This window comes from Cyanistes caeruleus, chromosome 3 (genome assembly GCF_971803275.1).
Source record: "Cyanistes caeruleus chromosome 3, bCyaCae1.hap1.1, whole genome shotgun sequence".
In the NCBI taxonomy this organism is placed as follows: Eukaryota; Metazoa; Chordata; class Aves; order Passeriformes; family Paridae; genus Cyanistes; species Cyanistes caeruleus.
In genome coordinates this window covers 19,452,492-19,479,590 of record NC_141703.1, presented here as the reverse complement: position 1 = coordinate 19,479,590, position 27,099 = coordinate 19,452,492, and the positions used below count along the sequence as shown (strand labels likewise).

Genomic DNA, 27,099 nt, shown 5'->3' with positions numbered 1-27,099 from the left:
TTGTAAGCCAGTGTCTTAAATGGTCTTTTATACCAGGGAACATACCATGAAGGAGTGACATCCATCCTTGTTAATGAACTCTCATCTTTGCAATTAGGGGTCATGAGAGAACACAAGCTATTTCTCCATACTTTTCCCTCAAATCACACTGAAAACCAAGTCCAGAACATTACTCGATAGACTACTCAACAAGTTCTGGCTCTTTTATAGCAAATTAATATCCTTTTGATTTAAAAGTAACATTTCTTTTTACTTTGTGTAATGGTGGTTGGACCAACTCCACTTGCACACTTGCACTCTGCAGTTTCCAGGATTTTATTCCCAGGATATCATATTCCCAGGATACCACAGAATGGCTAGAGTTGGAGGGGATCTCTAGTCCCTTCCTAGGAGATCATCTAGTCCAACCACCCCCACAGTTCAGGGTGATCTGGAGCAGGCAACACAGGAATTTGTCCAGGTGGGTTTGGAATGTCTCCAGAGAGGGAGACTCTACAACCTCCCTGGGATTCCAGTGCTTTGACTTCCTCAATGTAAAGAAGTTCTTTGTCCTGCTGAGGTGGAAATTCTTGTGTTTTAGTTTATGGCAGTTGCTCCTTGTCCAGTTACTGGGCACCACTGCTAAGAGCCTGGGGCCATCCCCATCCTCTTAGCACCCATCTGTGGGATATTTATATGGACTGATGAGATCTCCTCTCAGTCTTATCAAGTCCAAACATGCCCAGGTCCCTTAATCTCTTCTCACAGCTGAGATGCTCCAGACCCCTCATCATCTTTGTAGGCATTTGCTGGACCCTCACCAGTAGCTGACCACCTCTCTTGTACTGAGGAGCCCACAGCTGGACAGAGAACTCTGGATGTGGCCTCACTAAGGGTGAGAAGATGGGCAGGATCACCTCCCTTGATCTGCTGGCAAAGCTCTTCCTAATGAACCACAGGACACCAGCAGTCCTCCTGGATGGAAGGGCTCCTGGCACTCACAATTCAGATATTTGGTTCCTGTCTCGAGGCACAATTGCCATGGTTATGTTAAATCCCCTTTGCCCACCTCTGCTGTGGTGAGAAATCATCTCTCTGAATAAGGCTGACTAGATGGGTAAGGTATTCTGGATGAGAGTTCAGCAATACAATGCTGGTAATTTGTTGCCTGATATGGTCTATGATTAGATTTTCCTTTTTTCTTAGCTGCATGACAAAGCTATAACTCAAAGTCATATTCTGGTTGATGAAAAGCCCAGACTTCTCACACCTTCTGAAATTTCCTGTTGCTAAGATTAAGTTTTGAAGAGAAATTCTTTCACGTCTTGGCAATATGAATAGTTGGTAGCCTGCTTACATACACCTGATGGTACAGCTTGTTTTTAAAAGGATCCCTGCTACCATTGTGTTCTGGCTTTATAACTATAAAATATTTTTCAAATTATTTTCCATGTTATAAATTCAAATTACTGCTTCACAGACTCTTTTTGATCGATGACTAATATTTCTTTGGAATCACAGAGCCTTATTCTCCAAAAACCCATTTACTGATACTCTGACATCCCACTGAAGTCTGCTGAGACATAAAAAAATGAGAGAAAGAATCAAAATTTTATCTAAAATGCAGTGCTTTCCTATGATCATTTACATTTACAGTTTACTCCATGGCAAGAGAAAAAGAGTTGCATATGAAAATAGGGCTCAGAAGAAGCTCAGTAAAAAGCTAAAGCTCAGAAGATCTGCCAAGAGGTCTGAGGTCAGTGCAAGTTCTCCTCCCCAGCAATAGAAATGATAAATTGCAGTCTATACACTGTACATATAAATATGTTTTCAAATGACTGTTAATGGAGGTTACATCAGGCATGAACATTGATGAAATATTCATAATGTGTTTAAAGACTTATGCAGCTCCAGCAGTTTTACATATTAAATGAAACCAATTCACAATAATAATGCTTAGTACTTATTAGCTGCAGTGTAGTTTTGAGAATATAATTAATATCCAACATGTTCTTGAGAAACAGGCAAAGCATTATTACACACACTTAATACCTACTGCAAGTTTTTTTAACAAATTAGCAAATACTTATGCAAAACAGTATTGTATCAGTCCAAAGTGCTATTAGGTATGGATGGATTACTACTTTTTAATTTCCACTTTGGAAAAGTTTAAACCACATAGCAATAAAAGCTGTTCAGCTATTATCTAGCCTTTTGTGTATATAATTGTCAATTTATGCCTTCTTTCTGTAGATTGACAATACACTGCTCCTTCAACAGATTCCACTCAAGAGCATTAGCACGACCAGAGAAGCACTCAAATGGCAACTGTCACAATGAAGGAAGCTTCATTTTTTTTCCTTTGCTAATCCATTCTGCTTTTCCTGAAGGACACCTGTGCAGGCAGCTGTGCAGATCAGTTTGTTTTTCAGAAATGGACTTGATCTGTTCAGTACTTACTAATTTATATGTTTGCTGCATTTTTTACTGCAATGCATACATCACTCCCTAGGCATCTATGTATTAAGACTAGCACAATGAATATTTAAAAGACCAAGCATCTAGAATCAAACTCCTGAGTGCACATTAAATTGCTATGTGACCTGTTTTTCTAAAGAGGTGAGCAATTCCAGGTTCAGTAAATGCCATAAAGACTTTTCTATTTGAAAAATTAGGTCATCTCTTTAGGACTCTGTCAGTGAACCACACAGCCCACAGAATACAAGATTATTTGTACTCATCTACTGACTTTTCCCAAGAATTGAACAATCTTGACTTCTGAGATTATCAAAACTGAAATACTTCGGGTTAAAGTTGAAATTCTCCTGTAGTGTCATCATTAACACTATTTTTTAGCATTTATACTATCAAATCCTAGATTTTCTACAGACCATCTGAGGGCTTAGATTTCTCTCTAAGTGAGACCATGGTTCTACAAGCTAGGTAATAATAAGTCATTTTCACTCTGAGGTTATATAAACTTCAGCCTTAACAGTTAAAACTTAAGAAGAAAGGAAGAGTATTTTGTAAGTTCTTTAAATTATAGTTCTATTGCTTTGCACAAGACCATCCACCAACACCTTGTATGACTGAAAGAGGGGGAGTGCAGGCTGAATCCTGTTACTATTTACTTCCAGTACTTCTTCATACAATTTATATTTATGGAAATGAACAAGTCTATTTGGTAGGTAGAAGTGTTTATCAGAGTAAGCTAAAGCACCACAAATTAAGTATAGGGAATCAGCTCAGAATTATACAGTTTGTGGCACACAAAGTTAATACTCAGGAAGTCCTGGCCAACAGTTTCAGATTATGCCACTTAATAGTCAATATCCTGTGAAACCCTAATCTAATATGCTTTTAATAATTAATACATTATGCATTAAAAAAGTACAGCAGCAAAGCTTTGTACATAATTTCTGGGACACCATCACAGTATTAGGCTTCAGATAATGAAAAGAATACCCTCTCAAATATGCTTGAAGTGAACCTGTAACAAAAATAGGATTCTTCAGCACTTTCCTTATACATGGAGGTGGGGGGGGGGGTTGGATTATCTATAAGAATTATATTTCTTCTATGTTACTTACATGCAAGGACACTTTTTATTTCTCAAAAACATGATTCATAGATTCATATAAGTCTTTTAAACTAATTTATCTCAGTAGGCTTTTGACATAAGAGATAATGTGCTGCTGACAGGGCTGTAGAACAAAGAACTTCCCATTTATTGGCAAGTTCCTTTGCTTAAGAGAAATGAGTTTCTTGTTCATTTGGGGAAGAATGTTTGTCAAGTTCCACAATTAAGGGCTATTTTTATGTAGTATAAAAAGAAGACCTATCTCAGTGATTATTATCAGACCCATAGCTCAATTATCAAAACAGAAATGGATAAAAAGGTTAATATAGTGAGATTTCTAAACTACTTCTTCATAATAATTCTAATTCTATTCATAGCCATTTTTCTTAATAACCACTAGTAATTGGATCTAACTGCACTTAAAGAAAAAAAAATTAGAATATATCTTCTACGACTGCAATCAATTCTGTCTTGAAAATTACTACCAATGGCACCACAAAGCACAGTTAGACCTCTTTTGAGCCCTCCTTGGTTCAATTCACTCATTCCAGAGCAACTAATTTCCCGAGTGCCAGCCTCCCACAGCCAGCCTGTGTGCTAAATGTCAAGCTGCAGGCTCTCTGGCCTGTGCAATACTGTGAGTAATTGAGAGTGTCAATCAGAAAACACTGCTAAATTCTGTTGACAGAGCACAATAAAGGCAAGACTGCACTTCATTCACTGACAGTTGCACACTGTTTATGGTTGCAGCTGCTTCTTTGAGTCACTATACAAGGCAAATTTACTTCTGAATATGCACTTGGGGCTGCTCTGCTGAAGAAGAGGGTGCTGGTTTTACTTAGCCATTTCTGTGACTATAAATGTCCATCTTGAAATATTTATTTTTAAAAACTTGTTGAAATGCCCTGTCCCCATGCAGTAACTTCCAAAGCACTGCCAGCTGCAACACAGATGGAAGATAAAAATATTCAACCAGAGAAATAGGATTTTGGTACATAAAGCAACATGAGAAGGCTGAGGCTTCAGGTATTTCCTATCACTCTCACCCTTTGCCTCAGCCACACACACACAAGACCTCCATCAGTGATGTAGATTACTGTATTTATTCAGAAGCCTTGGACTACTGTCCCATTTTTCCTTATGGCCTATGTTCCATGCTTGATTTCACTTTGACTTAAATCAGCATTTCCTTGTGTGCTTGTCAGCTGGCAGCTGATGGAAGAAAAGCCATAATCATTCAAGAATGTCCCACAGCTGCAGACATGACCTTCCAGGCTTCCCGACTCATAGATGCTCATAGATGCGGCCACAGCACCAGGTTCAGGCTGCGCGCCAAAGGCACCACACACACTACGGAGGCAAGCTTTCCTCTTACATTCTGCTTCCTCTGATGCAGCAAACAAGCTTCAGCATTCCCCTCTCTGAGAAGTTCTTGAAGAATGTGTTTATGGCAGAAGAAACGGCGTGAAAAGGGCAGAGCTGAAGTCAAAGCCGGTTCTTCAGGAGAAGGGACTTCCCTCCCACTGGGCTGTGCACACTGCTGGAGCACTGCAGCACGCCGGGCAGGGGCACCACCTGACCCAAACCCTTCTCAGGGCAATGGTCAGAAACCAGGAGAGCTGTGGGGAAAGTTCACTGAGCAGGAAACAACGTTCTCAGCAACACAGTGCGTACAATACAACCACCTGAGAAAACCCACAACCATCAGACAAAAGTGTGCTTTTAATTCGCCTCTTCCACATCCCAGCAGACTCTTCGGTAACCTGTGGTTCATCTTCTTCAGACCTAGGCTTCAGTCCCTCTGGGCTAAGGCACTGCTAATTGTTAAAATGAAACACAGTCGAATTACAAAGTCCAGCTGCACAGGTTTAAGTGATTCAGCTGCTGGAAGTTTAAAAGCTTCACTATACACAATTTCTTTACTATTGAACAGTAAGAATTTCGTCATACTGGTAGATGAATTAAATTATTTATCTAGGAAGTATTGAGAAGTTTCACAGAAACTTGTCTAGAAGGCAAAGCTGATGGAAATATCACCTACTTCAAATAAAGCTGCATCCCTACAGGAACTACTGTTTTATTAATCAAATAACAGCTCACAATAACCTCCTGTGGTTCTGACAAATTTTAAAAAAACCCAAACAACCTACGTAGTAACTTGCTTGCCAAGTAATAAGATTTTTTTACATGCATCTGTTGATACTGTACAGCTATTCTGAAGGCAAAGGTGATATATCAATTTATATTAGCTGAGCATATTACCAGTAGACCACCCTTTCTTTTAGGAAAACAAATCTGAAAAGTGTAGTTTCAAACTAGACCCAAATCTAGAAGAATGTGCCATTTCTATTGACACCTATCAGAAAGAGCCATGACCCGACTTGCTGAACAAAAATGCTGTTGCAAAATATGGACTATAACTGCAGTGAGATAGGTATTAACTCTCCTTCACAAAAAAATCCCACAAACAAACAAACCAAACAAATGAACAAAAACCTAAGACCACCACCACAACCAACAAAACAACAACTTTGGTCACTGCTCTAATTCAGATAGCAAATGCTACTCAACTCCTGTGGCTAGAGGAATCATTAGAAACATGACATGTCCAATTCATTTGCCTACATGTTCCCTGGTGCATTTAAGGACTTAGTCTCCAAGTATATATGCTGTAAAAAAAATAACTACTTTTGTATTTTCAAACATGTTCTTCATACGATTGTCTGTCATAAACAGACAATCTTTATTGTTTAAACAGGCATTAGCTGGTGAGCAAATGTAATTGCAACGTATTCTAAGGGTGAGAACCAAACCAATGTTGATGGGGAATATGGGATCTGAGCTCTGGAGTGAGGTCAGGGCTCCTGAAGCCACAGCCAGAGGGAGGAGGATTTCAGAGCCCACCCATGCAAGAAGAGCTGGGAAGGAGCAGCTTCCCAGGCCTGCCCAGGCCTCTGCACTCCTGCTGTGCAGGAAGCTGCAGGTCTCACAGATGAACACAGCACAGCTGCACCAAAAGAAACACTTCAGCAAGTACAAAGTGGATTCCTGCCTTGTTTGTGCAAGCTGTGTATAGATATCCTTAAACTAGCAGAATTTTCAATAGTTGCAGAATTTTTCATACCACCACAACAAAACCAATAATAAAGTTTCCTATCTTTCCTTTTTATTCTATTTTTTTTTTAATTTCTATTTAAGGTATTAAATCTTTTTGCATTTGGACTATTAACTAGAAATAACTGTGTTGGAGAATCCAGGAAAAAACCCTCTTCAGTTATTTTGCCATCACTGTGATAAAAACATACATAGTTTTTTTGCCATTTAAATATTTTTTAACTAATAATACATTTAAGATGGCTGCATTACACAAGCTCTGAGAAACAGGATATTCTTTGAATTTTAGAATCCAAACACTAAATTATAATTGCCTGGGAGTTGATTTGTTAAATCTTTAGCTGGACCTAAGGAAAAAACTCATTTTGATACAAAAATAAACAGCTGCTCAAGTACTTTTCTATTCCAGAATAAGGAAAATGGCTGCTGCTGCCATACATGGAAGGGATGATGGAAGTCAGTCAAAAAACCCATGCAAAGCTACCTGGCAGTCTTTAGAGGATTATGAAGAAAATATCAAATGCTCTTGTATGAGGCTCTTAGTGGAGAGCAGCAAAAAGCAGGCAAATTCCTAGAAAGGGAAAACAGATGCACAATGCCAGATCTGACTTCCCTGTGCACACCCAGATTTTCAACTCATACACAGCTCTGCTTGCTTCAGCACCTACACTGGCACATGATTTCCTCTGTCAGAAGAAATCCCAAGTCATAGTAATCTAACAAAATAATATTAAAACCACACCTCCTACCCCCCAACAAAACCCTTAAAAAACAGCCAGAGAGAGCAGTCCAGGTCTTTCGATGGAGCACATGCCTTGTGTCAATAATGAAAGTAAAAAATGTGTCTAGGCACACAGAAATTAGTGGGAACCACTCCTTCTAGGCTTCAGGGTGTATTTGCTACATTGACACTGATGACAGGATTCATGGAACTGTAATGTCAAGTAGCAGGTGCAAGACAAAATATAGACACTACTTTTTCTCATTATAGCAGTATCCACAGTGTGACAGGAGTTTCCCTAATCTCCAAAGATAGGAAAGTTCCTGACTTAAATAGACTGTGATCCATAAGGAACCTTGCTGCTGCCCTTCTAAGTGGAAGACACTCAGAAACTGTGATGACGGGCAGGGGTTTTCTTAATTCAGAAAAACTGCCAACTAAAACATTAAAAAAAAAAAAAAGGTCAAAATTATCTACACTAATAAATGAAAACAACTATAGTCAATGAAAGTATTTTAGCTGTACTTAATTCAAAACACCAAATGAAAATCAAACAGCATGAGCATGAGTTGAGCTCTTCAAAGGAAGAGGAAATTCCTCTGACCATCTGGAATTTAGGAGACCAGTCAGTGCTCACAGAGATGGTTCAGGGCACCCATGTCTCCACTGAGCATCACCTTGTTGTTATGGTTCCTTTGTATAAGGGTCTCTCACCTTAAAGAAGAAGCCACACAAGAAAATAAAAGTTTTCATAACTTATTCCATCTGGGACTAATTAAACTAGTTCAAATTAATCCCGCTCAGAGTTGTGATGAAGAAATAAAATGAGAGGAGCTCTCAATGCCTGGAAGTGAAATCGTGGTGCAGCAAGTCTCTCACTGGAAAGTTTGGTGGCTCAAATAACTGAGCTGTTATCCCTCTGAAAAATGACCAACGGATCTCACTTCTAATAATGTTTCTTTGTAGCAATTACCTGTCGTTTGTATCATCAATCATAACAGAAACAGGTGTTGAAAATGTAAACCACACAGAAAAAAGACACAAAGAGCTCTTCAGAGAACACTTGGGTTGACTTCCTGCACCGAAATAGAGTCACATGGACATCTGTCTAATCTATTCTTAAAAACCTTCAGCAGGAGATTAAGTCTCCATTAAATCTCACAGCAGCCTTTTCAGTGTAAAAGCCTAATACAAAGATATATATAGTACCACAGCTCTGATAAAATAAATCTATCTGGAGTCACTTTATCTTTCCTAATCAGTATCTGGAGACATTACGCTTCTGGCACCAACCACAATTCCACTTAAATCATGCCTGTGGAAAAACTAGAGAAAATTTTTCTACCTAATACAAGAAAAAAATCATCAGGAATACTTCCCTACTGCACTTCTGAAAGAAGCAACACACACAAGATAACAGAAATATGTCTGGTTTTCAACCAAAATTTTTCAAGTATACTGGAAGAACAGATGTTACACTGGTGTTCCACGTTGGTAAAGCTCTGCCAAAGGCAAGCAAAACATGGAAACTAGTAGGCTGCAATGTCAGTATTCTTAATAAAGGACCAAAAGATTTTTCCTAGGCATATATTTATTGGTATTTACCCTTTGGCTTTGAACTACAGTAAAGCACAAATTCTTAAGTCACTACAGAATCACCAGACATATACATTGATTATTGGCAAATACAGAACAGCCTAGATGGGTATTCAGAATCAAAAGGGAAGTACTACATGAAGTGTTAAAGACATTTGGCAGAACACAACCAAGAATATCTCTGTTTCACTAGTGTTCTCTCAAAGATTTAAGAAAAAAACCCTACTAAACCTAATTGTGAAAAGCTGTTTTAGAGCCTCTGTCTGTGTATTTTGCTTCCCAACACTGATTTTCTCTACCACATGTCTCAACTTTTGAATATGGCCAATGGTCACGATCAATGGTTTAAAATGAAAGCTGAGATTTTCATGCTGACACTAAAATAGACAAAATACCAAATATATTTATATGAACTTCAAGTCAATACCTATTTCAAGTGTACTCTTAAAGAACATTAGGATAGGAACATTAGATCATTAGATTAGATTGTCTCAGAAGTAATTTTTAAATTCCAGGGGACATGATATCGAATATATGTTGTATAGATAACATCAAATATATGTTGCAGCAGTCTCTGGATCTGACTTTTCAAAAGCAGTACCCTAAATATACAACAGACAGTATCTAAATAAGTAACTGCCCTAGCAATGAAAAACCCAGTCATGATTCCATCTTGTCTAACTTTTCATATTTGTATAAGGAAACGCAGATTGTAACATTTCCTTATTTATCTTAGGAATTTAAGGACAATCTCTCCTTTACTGTGAAGGGAACTGAAAGACTCCTGCCTGTCAGCACTCCACCCAATGAGCCCCACAGCTAAGTATTCCTTCAATGTCCATCCCTGTCCTCATTCCTTTCCTCTCTCTCCACAAAATACACCTGCACAACAGGTATTTTAAATGTGCTAAGGTATAAATTTTGTCATATTTACATTATCAGTGCCATTGATTTCCCCATGAAGCCTACAGTGCTTTCTACCTCTGTCCTGTGTTCAGACAGCACAAGGAAAATCCACACTGTTTCTCAAAGCTCCTAGTTATTTACAAAATACTCTTTAGTAAAAAGACAAGCTTTTTTTGTTTGCAGTGAGTTTTGTAATGAGTAAAACTTTTTTGCTTTTAAACCTATTAGCTTGCCTCTAAATGACAGGATAGCTAAGTTGAATAAAGCTTTCCTGATGTAAACAGAGATGGTAAAACTTGCCACGTCATACAAGAAAATCTCGGAAATCAATTTGCTGAGCATGGCATAGTCTTTTATTAAAAAACTGCCTCACAGCAAAAATTTGAAAAAGGAACATCCCTCTAAAAACTTTCTTAAGTTTTGAAGATAATAAATTATTTCCCCTGTTGCAATGTTGGAAAATTATATTCTGGTAAGCTTGATGTACTTCCATTTTGTTCCTTTCTCAACAGTGGCAAAAAAATGAATTTGAAAGAAAAAATCTCAACAAAAAATTTATGCAAATTTCCTTACTGGGAGAAAAAAAAAAAGTAAGATTTTTCTTTTCTTTCTGCCTGGAAAAACTCCTGTCACCTTCACTTTGATAAATGTCTGTGTAGCATAGTTCAAGGCTGTGTCTCACAACCTCTACCCTGCAGCAGCTGGGACTTCTCTTAGCTTAAAACATTAATTCAATTTTATTTCCTTTTCTTTCTTTTTTTTTCCCCCCCCGAGATGAATTTTGTTTTCTTAGGATGAAAAAAGAATCCTTGGAAAAACACATTTTTCCATGAAATATCTGAAATGGAGGGCACAGGTGGGAAATTTCAGTCTGAAAATCAGAAAGTTAAACAGTTTTTATCTCCGACCAGTCTGTCTGATACAGTATATCCAAGATTTACTAATGTAGCATAAAGGAAGAGAATTTATCTCAGCCTTTCTTGTCTTAAAACATAATCTTCATGAACTCTACTACATTGAAAGAAAATCCATGGACTCATGAGGCCATGCCAGAGATAGTATTTATATGAGAAGAATCAGCAGAGGTTGGCATTAAGAGGGTTGGTAATAAGCCTCTTCATTTAGAGGATACACTGATGCCAGTTCAAAAGCACACACTCTGTAAGTCTGTAACTCCACAATGTGAATGATACCATTTACTTAGATGTTTTCCACTGCCACAACAGCTATAAAGTATATATAACATGGTCAGTGATTAAAAACAATGAGCACTTTGGAGCCCTCACAAAACTGGGAGCCCAGATAAAAATCATAGTCACTCTCAGTGCTAGGAGAAATGAATAATGAAATACAATGGCAAGTAATGTAAGCAAAAAACAGATTGAAAGAAGTGCGCCCTGCCAAAATAAACAAGAAGCAAAGAATTGTGTAACTCTTATTTCCCATTTCTATTCAGAGCTTAACTGGAATGTATTGGGGACAAAGTACACAAATTTTTAGTAAAAATTCGCGAAGTCCAGCCATGTTTTCTTCCATTTCAGAGACAGGGTTGTCTCAGCTCTCAGTCTGTAATCACAAACTTTTCCAGCCCTGCTTCTCCAAACTTACCTTACTAAACAAGTTGTACAGGAGACCAATGTATGCAGTGTCACATGTCACAAAGCTCCCATGCAAAAACATACACCAGCATCATCAAGCAGCATCAGTTTCCCTTAAAAATTACTTTCCTTAAGTGACTGGGATTGAGTTTAGGCTTCTAAACCTACCCTTACATCATATTCATTACGACTAAATGAATAACCTGAGAACCAGATTTGGCAGTAAAGTTAAGAATTACTTTCTTCCAAAACATCACAGAATCATCAAGGTTTGAAGAGACATTCAAGATCAGCCACCCCAGCTGTCAACCCAGCACCAGCAGAATCTCCACTAAACCACATAGCACAAGTGCTCTCCTCATTTACTCTCTCTCTCTCCACAAATCCTCCAGCCCCACTGCAAACAAAGCTCAGAAGACAACATCCTGTCAGGAACTGGCAACAACACAAGCAGTCATTCTCTCTTCTTGAATAAAGAGAAGACCCAAATATGACCCCTGAGTCCCAAATCCTATTCAATCCCCTTCACCAACAGGTTCCCATCGTACCTTTAAAACCCAGGCAGATGCTCTAGGAGTTTAATTTCCCTAATTCCCCATTTGCTCAACTCATAATGCCCTAGTAGTTTCCACCACTGCTTCCAAACACAGGGCCAGTGAAGTGGGACAGGACTGTGAAGAGAGTAATTATAAATGAGGTATTTAGGAAACTGATCCAATCAAACTTCATTCAACAGCCTCTCAGCTCAAGAGATACCTGGAGCCAATGAACAGAAGAAAATGAGCTCCTCTGCTGCTTTGATCCCAGTTTTACTCTGCAGAAGCCATCTAACTTGAGTTAGCATTGCTCATGAAGACTTTCTGCAAAAGGTTCATTTTTTTCACTACTTTTGTGCAAGGACATACACAGAATCGTAATGTCACCAAAAAGTAAGCACACCTGAAGTGAGTTTCATCACCATTTTTTTCTCCTATTTCAAAGAGAAGATTGACTTCTTTGAAATGAGCAAAAACACACTACATTGTAAACATGAACAGTGAACAAGCATCACCAGAATGGTACTGTTGTGACATTCAGAATGTCAGCAAATTAAAAATCTTCCACAGAGTAATTGCATTGGTAAAGAGACTGTGTAACGTTTTGCCTGGAAATTACATCCTCTTGCAACTTAACACATTAACCAAGACAAGATAAATGATTCTTGGTCTAGCTTCTGGTGGCAAATGGGGAGTGACATGGGAGCAAAAGAGGAGTTGATTACAGAACTTGAAAGATAAAAGGCAGAAAAGCAAGACAACAAGAAACAGATGTGAAACATTTCATCAGATATTCAAAACTAGTACCTCTTGATCAACTTGAATTCATTCTAATCACCTACTTCAGTGCAATTATAGCATAGTTTATATTATGTGCTGGTTAAAGAAATTCCTGTGGGAGATGATCCCTTCTCTGTGACCACAGGATATTTTACTAGGAGATGCTAGTAATGTTCTTCATTAATGGTAATGGCTACAATACAGTGAAGGAGAGGGATTACATATGAGGTATCACATTCTATGCATTCCTACACAATGTGGGAATAGCCAGATGAGCCCTGGAAGAGGAAAGCTTCACTAGCTGTGACAAAGGGACCTTCTGAGAATGGGAGGACTGAAGCACTATGAAGAAGCAACCAGTAACAGCATGTCTATGGCTGCAAAGGTAAGGCAGAGGCATCTGTACTCTGGTTAACCTCCATACAACCACGTTTGGCACAAACACTTGTTAACCAAGAACAATGAATTTTTACTTTTCACTGTACCTATGCCAGTAAATGTAATTATTCAAATGCCTGCAGGAAGCAAATGCCCAGCAGGCATATGCATGCTCTAATGTAATTCTCTATCAAGTTTTGAAAAGCAGCCAAAGAACCACAAAAAAGTCTTGACTCTATACACAGTTTTCTAAATTTTCTAATATATAAATAGTTCCACTTGCCTCTACTCATGAATATTTTCATATGGTATTCTCTGAAATAGAAGAGAGTTGTAGAGTACATCTTTCATTTTTCTGGATCTCTCCAGACCTACAGAGCTCCTCTATCTCTCTCACACAGTACTAGTTCTACATATCACTATTGTGGGTTTGCATTTTTTAAACTGAAAATGTTTAACAGTCTGTTTTTAACTTGAGTATGGTTTTAACTTAATAGCTGTGATGGAATTTTATTGTACTTGCATTCTTGCATGCCCAAAGTGCCCAAGCTAGTGTCACATGGACAAAACTTGAAATGCCCAGTTTACACATGACCTTTGACTGTGACGATTAACTGGATGGCTGCCTGTAAACTCTTGTCATAAATTTTCATTCCACACATTTAAAAATGATAGGAACATGAGGTGGACTTCATAGTGTCTCTGCAAAGGGCCTAAAACGATCTGTTATAATTTCAGAATATGGTAGATTCTTATTTCCCTACCCAAGTACCAGCACAGATGATGGATTGATGGAGTTACTACTATAAATACCCACTTCAAAATATTATTTATTTCTGTTGTCAAAACTGGTGCCAAGCTTTGAAATAGGATGGAAGGTTAAATACTAAATGTACCTTAATTCTAGCTACTACTTTCACTTCCTTCAATAGATGGTATTACAACATTTTAAAATTCAATTGTGCTGGCTATTCCTTCATGATGTATACCTTAAAATACAGAAAATTTCATGACCTGGTCATTCAAAGCAAGAATGAAGATGTGAAATTATTTGCCTCTTGTTTATCTCACTGGTACTTCCAAACTGGAGAGCAGAACTGAATAGCCAATTTATTTCTCATTCAGACTGAGCCAAGAGGTACACAAAATGTGGAAGCCAGCAGTAGAGTTGAAACAGTAGCCTGGAGTTCCTGACTTTTTGAAATGCCTTTTATTTTTAAATGTTTAACAAAAATTTATATTCTCATTTAGTTTCTATGCTTACAATTACACTTTTCAGATGCAATATACCTAAAAATAAAAATAATTTCATGTTTTGTATTTACCCATGTATATACATGCTGTGAAAATAAAAATAGTTCTTGTGTGTGATTCAAACCTGGGATTCCCCAAATAGTTGGCCTTTCATGGAAGTCCCAGCAGAACACAAAAACGCAGAACACGAGAAAGCAGAACACAAAAGCAAGACTCAGTCTTCAAAGCTCAAAGTTTCTGAGCATGTCTCAGTGCCCAGATGGAGACATGACAAGCAGTGCTCCTCAGGGGTCCATACTGGCACCACCCCTGTGTGAAGTCTCCAGCAGTGACACAGGCAGTGACACTGAGTACAGCCTCAGAACATCGGCTGACAACAGCAAACTGAGTGCTGTGGCTGGCACACCTGAGGGGTGGGTCGCACCCAGAGGGACCTGGACAAGCTTGAGGACTGGTTCCATGGAAACCTCATGAGGTCCTGCACCTGGACAGCTCCCAGCATCCATACAGGCTGGAAATGAGCAGATTCAGAGCAGCCCTGCCAAGAAGGAATTGGGGGTGCTGGTGGATGAGAGGCTGGACATGAGCCAGCAATGTGCCTTCGCAGTCCAGAAAAACAAACACATCCCACACTGCATCCAAAGCAGCGTGGCCAGAAGGGTGAGGGAGGGGATTCTGCCCCTCTACTCCACTCTGGTGAGAGCCCACCTGGAGTGCTGCATACAGTTTTGGGGTCCTCAGCACAGGAAGGACATGGACCTGTTAGAGCAGGTCTAGAGGAGGGCCACAGAAATCATCAGAGGGCTGGAGCATCTCTCCTACAAAGACAGGCTGACAGCATTGAGGTTGTTCAGCTCAGAGAAAGAAGACTCTGGTGAAATCTTAGCATAGCCTTTTAGTAATGAAAGGGGGATTAAAAGAAAGATGGGGACAGACATTTTAGTAGGGTCTGCTGCAACAGGAAAAGGGGCAATGGTTTTAGAACAAAAGAGGGTAGATTTAGAGTAGGTGTCAAAAAGCTATTTTTCAGTGAAGGTGGTGATACACTGGAACAGGTTGCCCGGATAGGTGGTAGATGCCTGATCCCTGAAAACATTTAAGGCCAGGCTGGATGGGACTCTGAGCAACCTCACCTAGTGGAAGAAGTCCCCACTTACTGCAGGAGGTAGGACTAGATGACCTTTAAGGTCCTTTCCAAACTAAGCTATTCTATGAATGTGTACAGTCAATTGTCTTGGATGGTATTACCACACATCCTTATGGTAGCACCTCCATATGTGTATCTTCATCTCCCACAGAAACAGCCACTGGCAGTCCACACTGGCAGGAATTACTGCAATGGATAATTGCAGTAATTATCTTACCCTTAGGGCTCCAGTTCCTCCTATGAACATCCTATAAAATTGTTTTCCTGTTGGTAAAACTTTTTTTGATGAACTGATGAGGCTGGAAGAAGTTGATGAGATACATCTCACTACAAACTGATGCCTTGCTATATGTGTGAAGTTGGACTTTGTTGGTTTTGGCAGGAGTTTTCTGCAGATCCTAAAGAACAGATGAATACAAAAGCCTGTCTCTTTCACATTTGTTCTTTTGAACATCATTGCTTTCATAGACTGAACAATTTTTTTTCTGCTTAACTTAGACTCATTAAAAAATTGCTCCTGTGGTATCACTGTGTATATGCTACCACATAGCACCTCTGATCAGAGTCAAAGGTGAGAACTAAGTGATCTGTTTTATTCCTTATGCAAGTATACAACTGCAAAGAAACAGGAAAGCCAGAATTGCAGATGATTGCACAGCAGCTATCTCTGCTATGCTTGATATGCAGCTTACAGGAAACAACAGAAACTTTACCATTATTCAGGCTTAGCTCTCTTCCACAGTAACCTAAGTACAGGTCTACCACATGCACATATCCTGCACCAGTATTCTGATAGCTGAGCTTCTCCTTTCCATTTGATCTTCTGTTTCTGAGGAGTTCAATGTTTTATGCTGAAAATTAACTTGTTTTCTAGGAAATAAGCAACATTCTCTTTAGGAAAACTTGGGTAGGACTCATATTATTTAACATAAACGTCTTCACTGTCTATCTAAACTAGTGACAGTTGGCTTCCTTCACAGACATCGTTATACAGAGGGGAAAAAAAAAATCAGTTCTGTGGTAAGATCTACCTGACCTATATAGATATTTAATTCTGGATATCAGGAAATGCAAGAAAAGCATTTTTCTCTCAACTGATTATCAAGACATTATGGCATGAATATGTCTGATTTAGATTATCTACCCTGTAGACATCTGCCCTTGATCATATGATCCCACCCCCAGGTGGCCCAAATTGGACACAGCAGACAAACAACTTCACTCATCATTTTTACATAACGACTGTGGTTAAGCAAAACTGAAATAGAAGACAGTATCTGTGGAATAAAAAAATTCAGTGTTTACTGCTGTGATATGAAATCAGTGGCTTAACAATCTAAACAGAGAGAGCTTATCAAGCCCTTACCTTTGGGGATAGTAATCTGACAGCCCAGGTCACAGTCCTGCTGCAACTGATAAAAAGCCACTTCCTGCAGCCGAGCACGCTCCAGCTCTGAGAGGCTCTGAACGGGAACTGACTTCAGCCGAACACTGCGCCCTGACATGCTGTTCCAAGTGAAATCACCCTACAGGAAATCAAATGGAAAAATATGAAGCATCATATGGTATGCACAGTTTAATAAACAGAACCATCTCTTTTACTGCTAGGAAAAGCAACACAGGTTTTTCTCACCAGAAGACCATTTTCTTGGACATATCTAACCTTTGAAATATCTTTATTTTCCCTGAAACAGCGTTCCTTAAAAGGGATACAGACATGCAAAACAAGAAGTCAATTCTGTCTGAAGCCATTTAATCAAGTATTGTTGCAAAAACATTAGCATTCCAGTAACAAAAAGCACAAAGCAGGGAAGGGGGGGAAAAAACATGCCCATGTCTGCTTTTCCCAGTTTGCTTTCTCTGTACAGTACTTGATTGTCACTTAATTCTTCTCCTGCACCATTGGTCAGAGCAGCAGACCTCAAAAGGTCCATGGACAACATGCATCTTATCTCCCAGCTCTTGCTAATCTGACTCCAGCAGACTCAGAGTGCACTGGCAGAGCCCCTTTTCCAACACAACTCATCTCCTCCTCATGATGAGGCTGTGTTTAGAATACAATTGACTGAAGGACAAGATACTCCATGTTTTTGAAGAGCTGCAATAACAACCTGTTTATTAACATTTATGGAGGAAAACAGTATGAGATATGCTACATCTCTGTAAGGTACCAATTACGCTTGGAAAGCAAACCAAAAGCTTTAGCTGTTGTATATGCCACCTGTGAGAAGTCATACAAAAAATTGTTCTCCTGGTATTCAGCTTGGGCCAGAGAAGTAATCATCGCTCCAAAAGAAGAGCAAGCACAAAGACAAGCTTAAAGCCTGACAATTAACTTAAAGCAAGACTTTCAGAATTCATCAAAGCATTATCAAAGAGAACAGATTAGTACAGGGAGTGAAAGAAGAATTTGTTTTTCATTCTAACCATGTTAACAAATAAACATCAATCTTGTCAGTAAGTACAACCTGATGCAGCTGCTGATAATGAAAAAACTCTGATGCACATCGGCTGGGCTGTAAGAAAGCCACCAACCTGCCTTTTATCACAGCACGGCAGACTTACAATTAATAAACTTCACTCTCATTTTCAGTTTAAATTTTAACATCTGTGCCTTCAATGCATACTAATTTTTCCCACTGTAAACTTATGATTCATCTGTTCTGAACATTCATCTGTAGTTAAAGGATTCCCAATGACTTTAGAAATTATTGGCTGAAGCTCCTTAATATAAAAATCAGTAAAATTTGACTTTACTTAGCAGTTATGCATCTTGCTGTATGTAAACATCTTTGTGCATATTTCCATATATTTTGCCCACACATGTATATTTATATACACACATACAACCTGTACATACATTTGTATTTAAACATATATATGTATGCATAGCTATGACTGTGTGAGTATATTCACATAGAGATATGAGACAAAAGCCATTAACAAATGTGCAGCACCATTTAGCAATACAGATTAAAGGAATTACTTGCAATTCATGAAGTATGTCTGGGTTCAGCAAGGAATTTTTATTTTTTGCCAGAGTAGTTTTTATAAGTCATTAGGCAATCTTCATAGATTACCTATAGTGTAATTACCTCACACAATTAGCATTACCTCAGTGTCAACAACTGGACCTCTATATATTTAATGCATGTATCATTGTTCTATGATCAATGTCTTTATAGTATTTATATGCACATAGGCCACACATGCTAAACTTCTGCATGTTACCCCAGTATTCGACTAATGCAATTTGTTAATTCATTTTTTTGCCTCTTCATCTCTTCTTGTTCTTCTGGTGCCTTACCAGAAGGCATCTAAATCTGACTAACCAGATTTAGTAATCTCAAACTAAAGGTTTGTATAGTGTCACAAGTCAAGTTATGTAGCTTAACTCAAAACCAAACCAGCAAGTCACATAAACCTTATTTGCAAAACTGCAAGTAAACATTTACATTTTTAAAAAAGCTATTGTCATTTATAGATAAAAGCCATCAAGAACAGCATCCACAGTCAGACAATGTATACAAGAAAACTAATTCCTTTCCAACCCTGATAATGCAAAAGAAACTTTACAAGCACAGAAGTATGCCATTCAATCCTCATGAACATATATAAAGTATTCTACAGTGAAAATGGTACAGACAGAGAAATATAGGTTTTTATGGTGGAGTTTAGGGGTATTTTATCTTAGCTATTTCTCCATCATGAGCATTTTCATAAACAAAAATATCACTGATATGTCTACCATAAAAAATTTGAAATCCTAACCCTTAATACTACAACAGTAATGGGAAGCAAAAATTACACGCCTTAGAAAATTTTAAGGTAACAGAATATATGTCCTGCTTCCTGTAGACCACAAAAACCAAGTGAAGCATGGGACTTTTAGGAATTACCACAAATTAAGCAGAAGTTCCTTAACTGAATTCTGCATAAACACATGAATTATTCCTTCTTTTCAGATCGTTTTTTCCCTTGGCAATTTTTAACCCTGGGAGCAACTCCTCATCCTCAGCCTTATCTCTGAGGTGGTTCTGGAAGTGCAAGCAGTGAGCTGTTGTCCTGCAAAGCCCAACTCCAACATCAGCCCTGCTAAAGCAGGTGATCTCAGAGACAGGGCTTGCAAGCTGTGGTACAGCCCACACTGAGGTTCTGCTCTGGGGACTCCAGCAAAGCTCTGCACAGAGCTGGGCTGCTTGGTATGAGCAGAGCACCCAACTCAGCACTGCCTAGGCATGGAATGTCCCACCCTTCCACCCATGCAAGTGGCACGATCACAATCCCTGGAAGTATTTAAAAGATGTGCAGAGGTGGCTCGTAGGGATATGGTTTATGGTTTAGTGGTGGACTTGGCAGTGCTGGGTGTTGGACTTGATGATCTTAGTCTTTTCGGGCCTAAATGATTCTATGTTATATTTTTGTTGTAGAAATTAAATTATTTGAAACCAACACAAAGGTAAAAGCACCAAACAAGATTATGAGACTTGTTCCTTTCAACCAGAATTTTATTCTTCCAGTTTGCAAGGTCCCCATGTGTTCCTGGTGCTCACTGTAGCTAAAAACAGTCATTTTCAACATCTGCACCTTGCAATGCCACAACAGGTTGCTGAGATTAAAGAATGTGCAATCACTCTGCCCAATTGCTGTGCACTAAAGAAGACATTCCTTTTCAACACTTGATGGGTTTGATAAAATCTCTGCTAGGTCACATAAACATAGGTTTTTATTATGTTAATGGAACACATGACTAATAAACTAAATATTTTTGGAAAACCATGTGGTAGGTAGGGCCAATGAAATCTCCTAATCTTTAAAGGTTCAAGAAACGTTTCCTTGAAAAATTCACTGCTCCATTTTGCAAATATATATCACATATATCACTGTCTTCTATGAGTCAAAACACAGTATTTGAGAATTTAATCTATTCAAATACTCCTATGTTTTACAAAACACAAGATAAATTAAAGGCCTCATCTTCCTCCCAAAGCACTGCACAGTTATACAAACAGCCTGTAAATTATTGCAAAATCATCTAGGCTTGGGAGAGGTCCAGAAAAGTCAAGCTCCCTTGAAGAATGGGTGCTGGTGTAATTACATCTGCCTGAAGCTATTCTGCAGTCTGTGGGGCAACCAAAGGAGGAAAAGCACAGACAGGAAGAATATTTTCTGTTTCTCCATATGAGAGGCAACACTTCACCAGCCTAATTCAACATCGGCCTGACCTAGGTGGAAGTTTACAAGGAGCAGAAGATCTTTAAGCAACAAGTCAGAATGATGTGTTTGTTTTCTGAAGTTCACACCTGTATGTGTTCAGACACAGTACACAGGTTGCTCTCTATTATTTAGATTATAGGACTGTAGGTCTGAATATGCTCTGCAAATGACTCCATCAGAAAAAAAAGCAGAAAAAAAAGGCAACACACAAACAGAAGAGTGTAAACAGAAATACTGTTCTGGGATAAAGTGTTCAGCCTGACAGCACATAAACTGATAACTGCACAGCTGTTTTCATTGAAGAATTTTATGAAACCATAACCTAGACTAAAAGCCTTCTCTGGTTTCTTCCACAAACCAGTCATGTATTTTTCCTCTCAAGTCTGCAACTTCAGCTGCATTTTCTCTCTGGCACTCCCATTACCATCTAACATCTTTCCTCCACTCAACTGAGCAGTTCACTTAGCAGTTACCAGGTAACTACCTAAAATAACAGATGACTCAGCAAAGATGATGATGACTGGAAAACTGTCCCTTTTGCCTCTGAAGAATCTGAATCTGTCCATTTTCCCTGTACTTTTTGTCCACAGTCATAAGCCAAATCGTAAGCACATTTTTAATAAGATGCAGACTGCAGCTTTTCTGATATTCTTTCAAATATTTTTCTAATAGGTTGGATGTTTGGTAGCTCCAAAATAAACATTAAGTGGTACATCCTGACTTAAGTAACTCTGCACTTAAATTACTCTTAAGCATGTCTAAGCTATTCTTGTGTGGCTGATCTCTTTCCCCGAAGCCTCCAACAGGAAATCTTGCTGATGTCCTTTAGAAAAACCTCATTCTTCTGTCTTTCATACAATACAGAAACTGGTTGAAAACTGCATGGAATGCTGAATGTAGATGCAAATCCATGAGCAGTGATAAACCTTGACTTCTGTGGAGTTTCAAGCCTAAATGAGTTATGTGGATGGTGCACAGGTTGGGAAATAAGAACCTTCACACATCACAGTTTTATAAAAAAGAATTTAATGCAAGATGGAGAGTGCAATTTTTATATCTTACTGCTGTTGTAATGACTTTGGTCTGCACTGATTTAGGTGAGCACCATTATTTGTCCACTTTTCATTAGTCTTTTGCTCAAATCCATTTGAAACCACTAAGATCAAAACCAATTATGTCTACTTTTTTCTATCCCAGAAAGATTTAGCTATATGTTTTAGGTAGGTGTCCACTGTAAAAGTACTCAGCCGTTTTGCACAAAGATTATATTGCAAATAGCATGGCAAATATAGGATTAGAATGTCTTAATTCTGTTTAACTACTTATTTAAGCTTCATGAAACCATGCATTATTGCCACTTTACAACCTTTTGCTTCCCCTGGTCTTTTATTTCAACTCTCTCTACAATTATTTCCAGACTCCTCAGGCATAAACTCTCACAATTTGGCTTTTGGTACAGGTAATCCCTCTTTCTTCATTTCCATGGTGTTACTGTTAGTAAGAACCAAAACCAGTTCTGACGTAAAAGTATAGCTACATACTCTGTCCTATTGAATAAATGTCCAGAACACTGTTCCTGGACAGGATGAGAATGAAGGAGAAGGGGAAAAGTAATTTAAGTAGTCTTTTAAGCATTACATGCAGTTAAGGACTGTTAAGTCACCAGTTATGTCACCCGTGTCCAGGACAGGGAAACTCCATTACTAGTGCTATCCTAGATAACCACCTGCAAATTAACAAAGGGTTAGAAAGCAGTAGATGGTACAAGTGTCCTACAGGCCAACTCTCTGCCACACTCATTTCAGATGCTCTTCCATAGCCAGCTCAGTACATTACAGGCAGCAGAGACTGGTTTCCAGCAGGAATTACAAACTACTGCAACCTAGGATGCTCTGGGATCACACAGCTGCTCTCAAGTGTCTGCTACTGCTGCAAAAGAATTCTGTCAGGTGAATGAAATGCCACCCCAACAACCATCCAAAGAAGCACAAGACTTGCTGTGTGACATCAAAGCATTCAGAGGAAGATATCTAAACATGGATGTACAAAGGATGGGGCCCCAACAATTAATCTTCATTAAGAAAGACTGACTTCACTGAGGTTGTTATCTAGGGTGACATCCTGTTCCCCTTGACGTCAGCGGCAAAATTATTAATATGATGTCTCTCTCCATTAGGAAGAAACTAAGTACAGTCCAGATGATTCTGTGTTAGTTTGAAGCCTTGCATTGAAGTTGCCTTATCTCACACTATATTGTATTTAAGCCTAGTTTTGTCAGAAACATTTATCAGACATTTTACAAAACACTGGTTGAGATATCAAAATGACTTAATGGCAATTAATATAACCACTATATTGCCAAAAAAAGAGACTTCCTCACATCCTGTCTGATTCCCAAGGCTGGAAATCCATGCATTCAGGATCAATACTGCAAGACAACCCCTGAGGGAACACTGGAAAGCTGGTATCCCACTCGGGGAAGACGCTCAGGGAAGAGAGAATTCACACCCACAACAGAAATAGTTCATCTAGCAAGAAGGCATGAACCCATGCTCCGGTAAAGACACACTTTTCAAACTATTACAGGGTTGATTTCCATTTATCAGAGTAAAACCTAACTTTAGTCTAAGGATAAACAAAGAGCAGAACAATGAGCATGCTTTCACAGCAGTATTAAAATTGTTAAAATAAAAGGAAAATATTTCCGGATCAACCTTTCCAAGATTTCTAAATGCCTCAGGACACTATTTAATGTTTATAGTATTTAAAAAAACATTCTCTTACAAAAAGCTGATGTGTGATGGAGGTGTATTTTTTTCCTTTTCTGAGATTAATAAACCTGAATGATGTACAAATGTATTGCCCAGCAAAATATTCATCCCTAACATACAGACTCTGTACTGAAGTTTTTCAACAGATCCAGAAAATCAAACTCCAGAAGTTAGAAAGCTCCCCTAAAATGCATCAAAATATATGGTCAGATTTTTTGGATTTCTTACTTCAGCAGATATTGATATTTCTTAAGAGACATATCAGGAAGAACCGCAATTAAACTAGAAGGGGCCAAATACCTTTTCAGAGCTGTCAAAACAGAGACAGAACACCTTAAAAAGCCCAGATCCAACTTCAGAATTACAGCTGAAATTTTGTTCACATATTCTTCACATAAACAGATTTTTGAGTATTTTCATGTGTAAGAGAGAATTAGGCCATATTGCAATACTCTAAATTTTGTTGCAGGTTAAGGGTACAAGCAGTGCTGTCACGACTATGACTGCATGAAGTAACAAGCTGAAAAACTGGAGTAATTAAAGAATACTGCACTGAGAGTACAGTAATGAGCTACAAAAGTTTCACCAATCTCAACACAAAAAATCTGGGATAGCCTGGCTTCACTAAGAGGAGAATTATTTTCCTTTCCATTGGTTCATTTACTCATTGCAAGAGGCTGCTACCATGTTTTTCCAAGTGTTAAAACTTGCTCCTGCTTCTTTGGGAATAACATGAACTCTGCAAACTAATGGCAGCTGAACCAAAATCCAATACAATGGCTGCACAAGTGTTATTTTTAGTGGCAAAGCTGCCTTAAAAATAGACCTCACTGCAGTTCCTGTGAGCAACACCAATGTGCTCCCAACAGCCCTCGGTGTTCAGCTGCCTGTGAAGGTAGACAAAGAACCACAGCTCATGATACACTGAAGACTGGCACATACTCTGAGCTTTCCTGTGCCACAGATTATGGAAAAGGGGGACTCTGTCCTGAGGACAACTCTTGCTCAGTACTGCAGGTTACAGTAATCTGTTCATTCCCTGAGTGCCATCTATTCAAGCTATGTCCTTACTAAATGTAAAGCTTCCAATGAGATTCTGATTATTGAAATAGTGCTCTTTCTCCTAAACCTAATGAGATTAATGTTAAGCAAACAAAATGGTAAGGCTGAAACTACATGTGAACTGTATTTAAACAATCTGAATTAAAAAAATACAATTATATGTCCTATCTGGATATATGATCCTGAAGCAGTACAAAATATCCTGGTGAAACAATGAGGATCTCTGCCTGAACAGCACAAAAGCCAACCTTTTCTGCAGCCAATCAGAAGTACCAGTCTGACCACAGACAATGCTTTGAACAGTTAGGAGTGGCATCTATTTGTATTACGTTCCATATAAAAGAAAAAAACTGCAACATTTTAGAAGGAAGGAAATTACCTTCAATTTAAAAGAGAGAATGCATGTGAAAGAGAACACATTGTAATTTCCAAGCCTGCAAAAATTGTATCTGCCTAAGTATTGTACACAAAGCTAAAAATATGTGTTTGAGTACTTTAGTTTACTTCCTGTATTTTGACCTTTTAAGACTCATGCAGATTACATGATCTGACAAGGATACTGTCAGAATCTCTTAATGAAGTTAAAATCAAATAATTCCATAACTCCAAGAACTAAGATCTGACTAACAGTAGAGTCTTTAATTCAATACAAACCCCTACTCTTACTGTTTCAAGTGGTTCATACCAGTCTTTTCTATAAACTTGTACAACTAACAGAAAGGAAAATGAGGTCTGTTGCACAGAGGAAAACAGTCATGCAACTACCTACATACCAGATCTGGCTGGAAGACAATTCTAGGACATTATTTTCTTCTTTTAGGGGAGACTGAGGCTGGGTGCAATTTATTTGATAGGAACAAGTTGCAAGACATCTCTAAATACTTACATTTGGAGAGTAAAGTGACAGCTCTCAGTTACTCAGCTAAAACAGTAAGTCTGTACTACCTGACCTGGAGCAAAAGTTTGCACCAGGCTTTTACACAATCACAAAATCATTTAGGTTGGAAAATCTCTCTGAGATCCTAATGTCCAGCCTTTGACATTAAAGACATTTCTTTGACTAAACCACAAGCACTGTTTGCCACATTGTCATTTATTGAACAACTCCAGGGACAGTGACTCCACCGCCTCCCTGGGCAGTACATTTCAATGCTTAATAAATCTTCCAGTGAAGAAATTATTCAGAATGTCCAACCTGAACCTGCCAGAGTGCAACTTGAGGGTATGTCCTCTCCTACTGCTGGTTGCAGAGAGCAGTAAGACTCCCCTTGACCTTCCTCTTTCTCCAGGCTAAATAACCCCACCTCCCGCAGCCACTCCTCACAGCGGTCCAGCCCCTTCCTCAGCTCCACTGCTCTCCTCTGGACATACTCCAGCACCTCAGTATGTTTCTTGTGGTGAGGGGTCCAGAACTGGACATATGACTTGGGGTGTGGCCTCACCAGTGCCCAGGACAGGTGTAAGAAGGGTAAGAAGCACTTCTCTTGACCTACATGCCACACTATTTCTGATACAGGCCAGGACACCACTGGTCTTCTTGGCACCCTGCGCACTGCTGGCTCATGCTCAGCCACTGGCAACCAGCACCCTCAGGTCCTCCTCCACTGGGCCTCTTTCCAGCCCCTCTTCCCCCAGACTGGAGAGATGCATGGGGGGGTTGCTGTGGCTGAAGTGCAGGACCCCACAATTCGTCTTACTGAACTCTCCTGTTGCTGGGCTTGGCCCATGGATCCAGGTTTACCCCATCCCAGACAACTGCCCTACTCAGGAGCCACTGTCTACTCCAGTATCTCCCCCCTACTATGCTGAACCTCAGCAGAGATTGCCAGCCCCGTCCAGAGCCATCTGCAAACTCATTACGTGAGTGGCTACCCTCAGAGCTGACTTGGACATCTCTAACAGTGACCGCCCACCAACTGCACTGTGGCCATGTGTGCTTCCTCATGCACATTCTCTTCTTCATAAACTGGCTGACATAAAGGCTGAAAAAAGGTTGTAGGAGCCATTTTCTTTTTTTAAGGAAGTTTTCTTTGAGTCATGAGTTTTTATCACCAGACAGCAGTGCTGCAGTGTAAGTGACACAGGAGCTCTGGAAGGCAGGGACAAGCACATTTCAAACATGCAACAAGGAAGCAATTAGCCATTACAGAATAGGTGTTTTCACTTCTTTTGCTACATAATCACTCTACAATTCAGTTTTTTCACTCTCACATTATGTCCACGTCTGCAAACACTACCCTGTGCTACACACTGATGTCATGCAGCTCAGGACAAATCTGTAGCACTGAGTGAGTTACAGTGTTCTGCAAATCTACTCCAGTTTATTGGGACTGCATTTCTTGCTTTGTTTGTTGGGGTTTTTATAAGATCTGGGATATCAAATTCCACCCACACCAGCAGCTGTTTTACTGACTCTCTTTCTTAAAGACCCCACAAAGCCAATTATCTACAGAAAAGTTC

The 27,099-nt window shown here is 39.1% G+C and overlaps 1 protein-coding gene across 12 annotated transcripts in view; it reads right to left on the bottom strand.

Annotated features, from left to right (window-relative positions):
- The window catches only part of ARHGAP6 (Rho GTPase activating protein 6), a 318,428-nt gene that overhangs the window by 48,407 nt on the left and 242,922 nt on the right, over positions 1-27,099 (bottom strand). For all 12 annotated transcript variants that reach the window (XM_086880096.1, XM_086880101.1, XM_086880094.1 and 9 more), the window contains one exon: positions 16,956-17,115. In XM_086880096.1, coding sequence (XP_086736222.1) covers positions 16,956-17,115 — 160 coding nt within the window. The remainder of the gene's footprint in view (positions 1-16,955; positions 17,116-27,099) is intronic.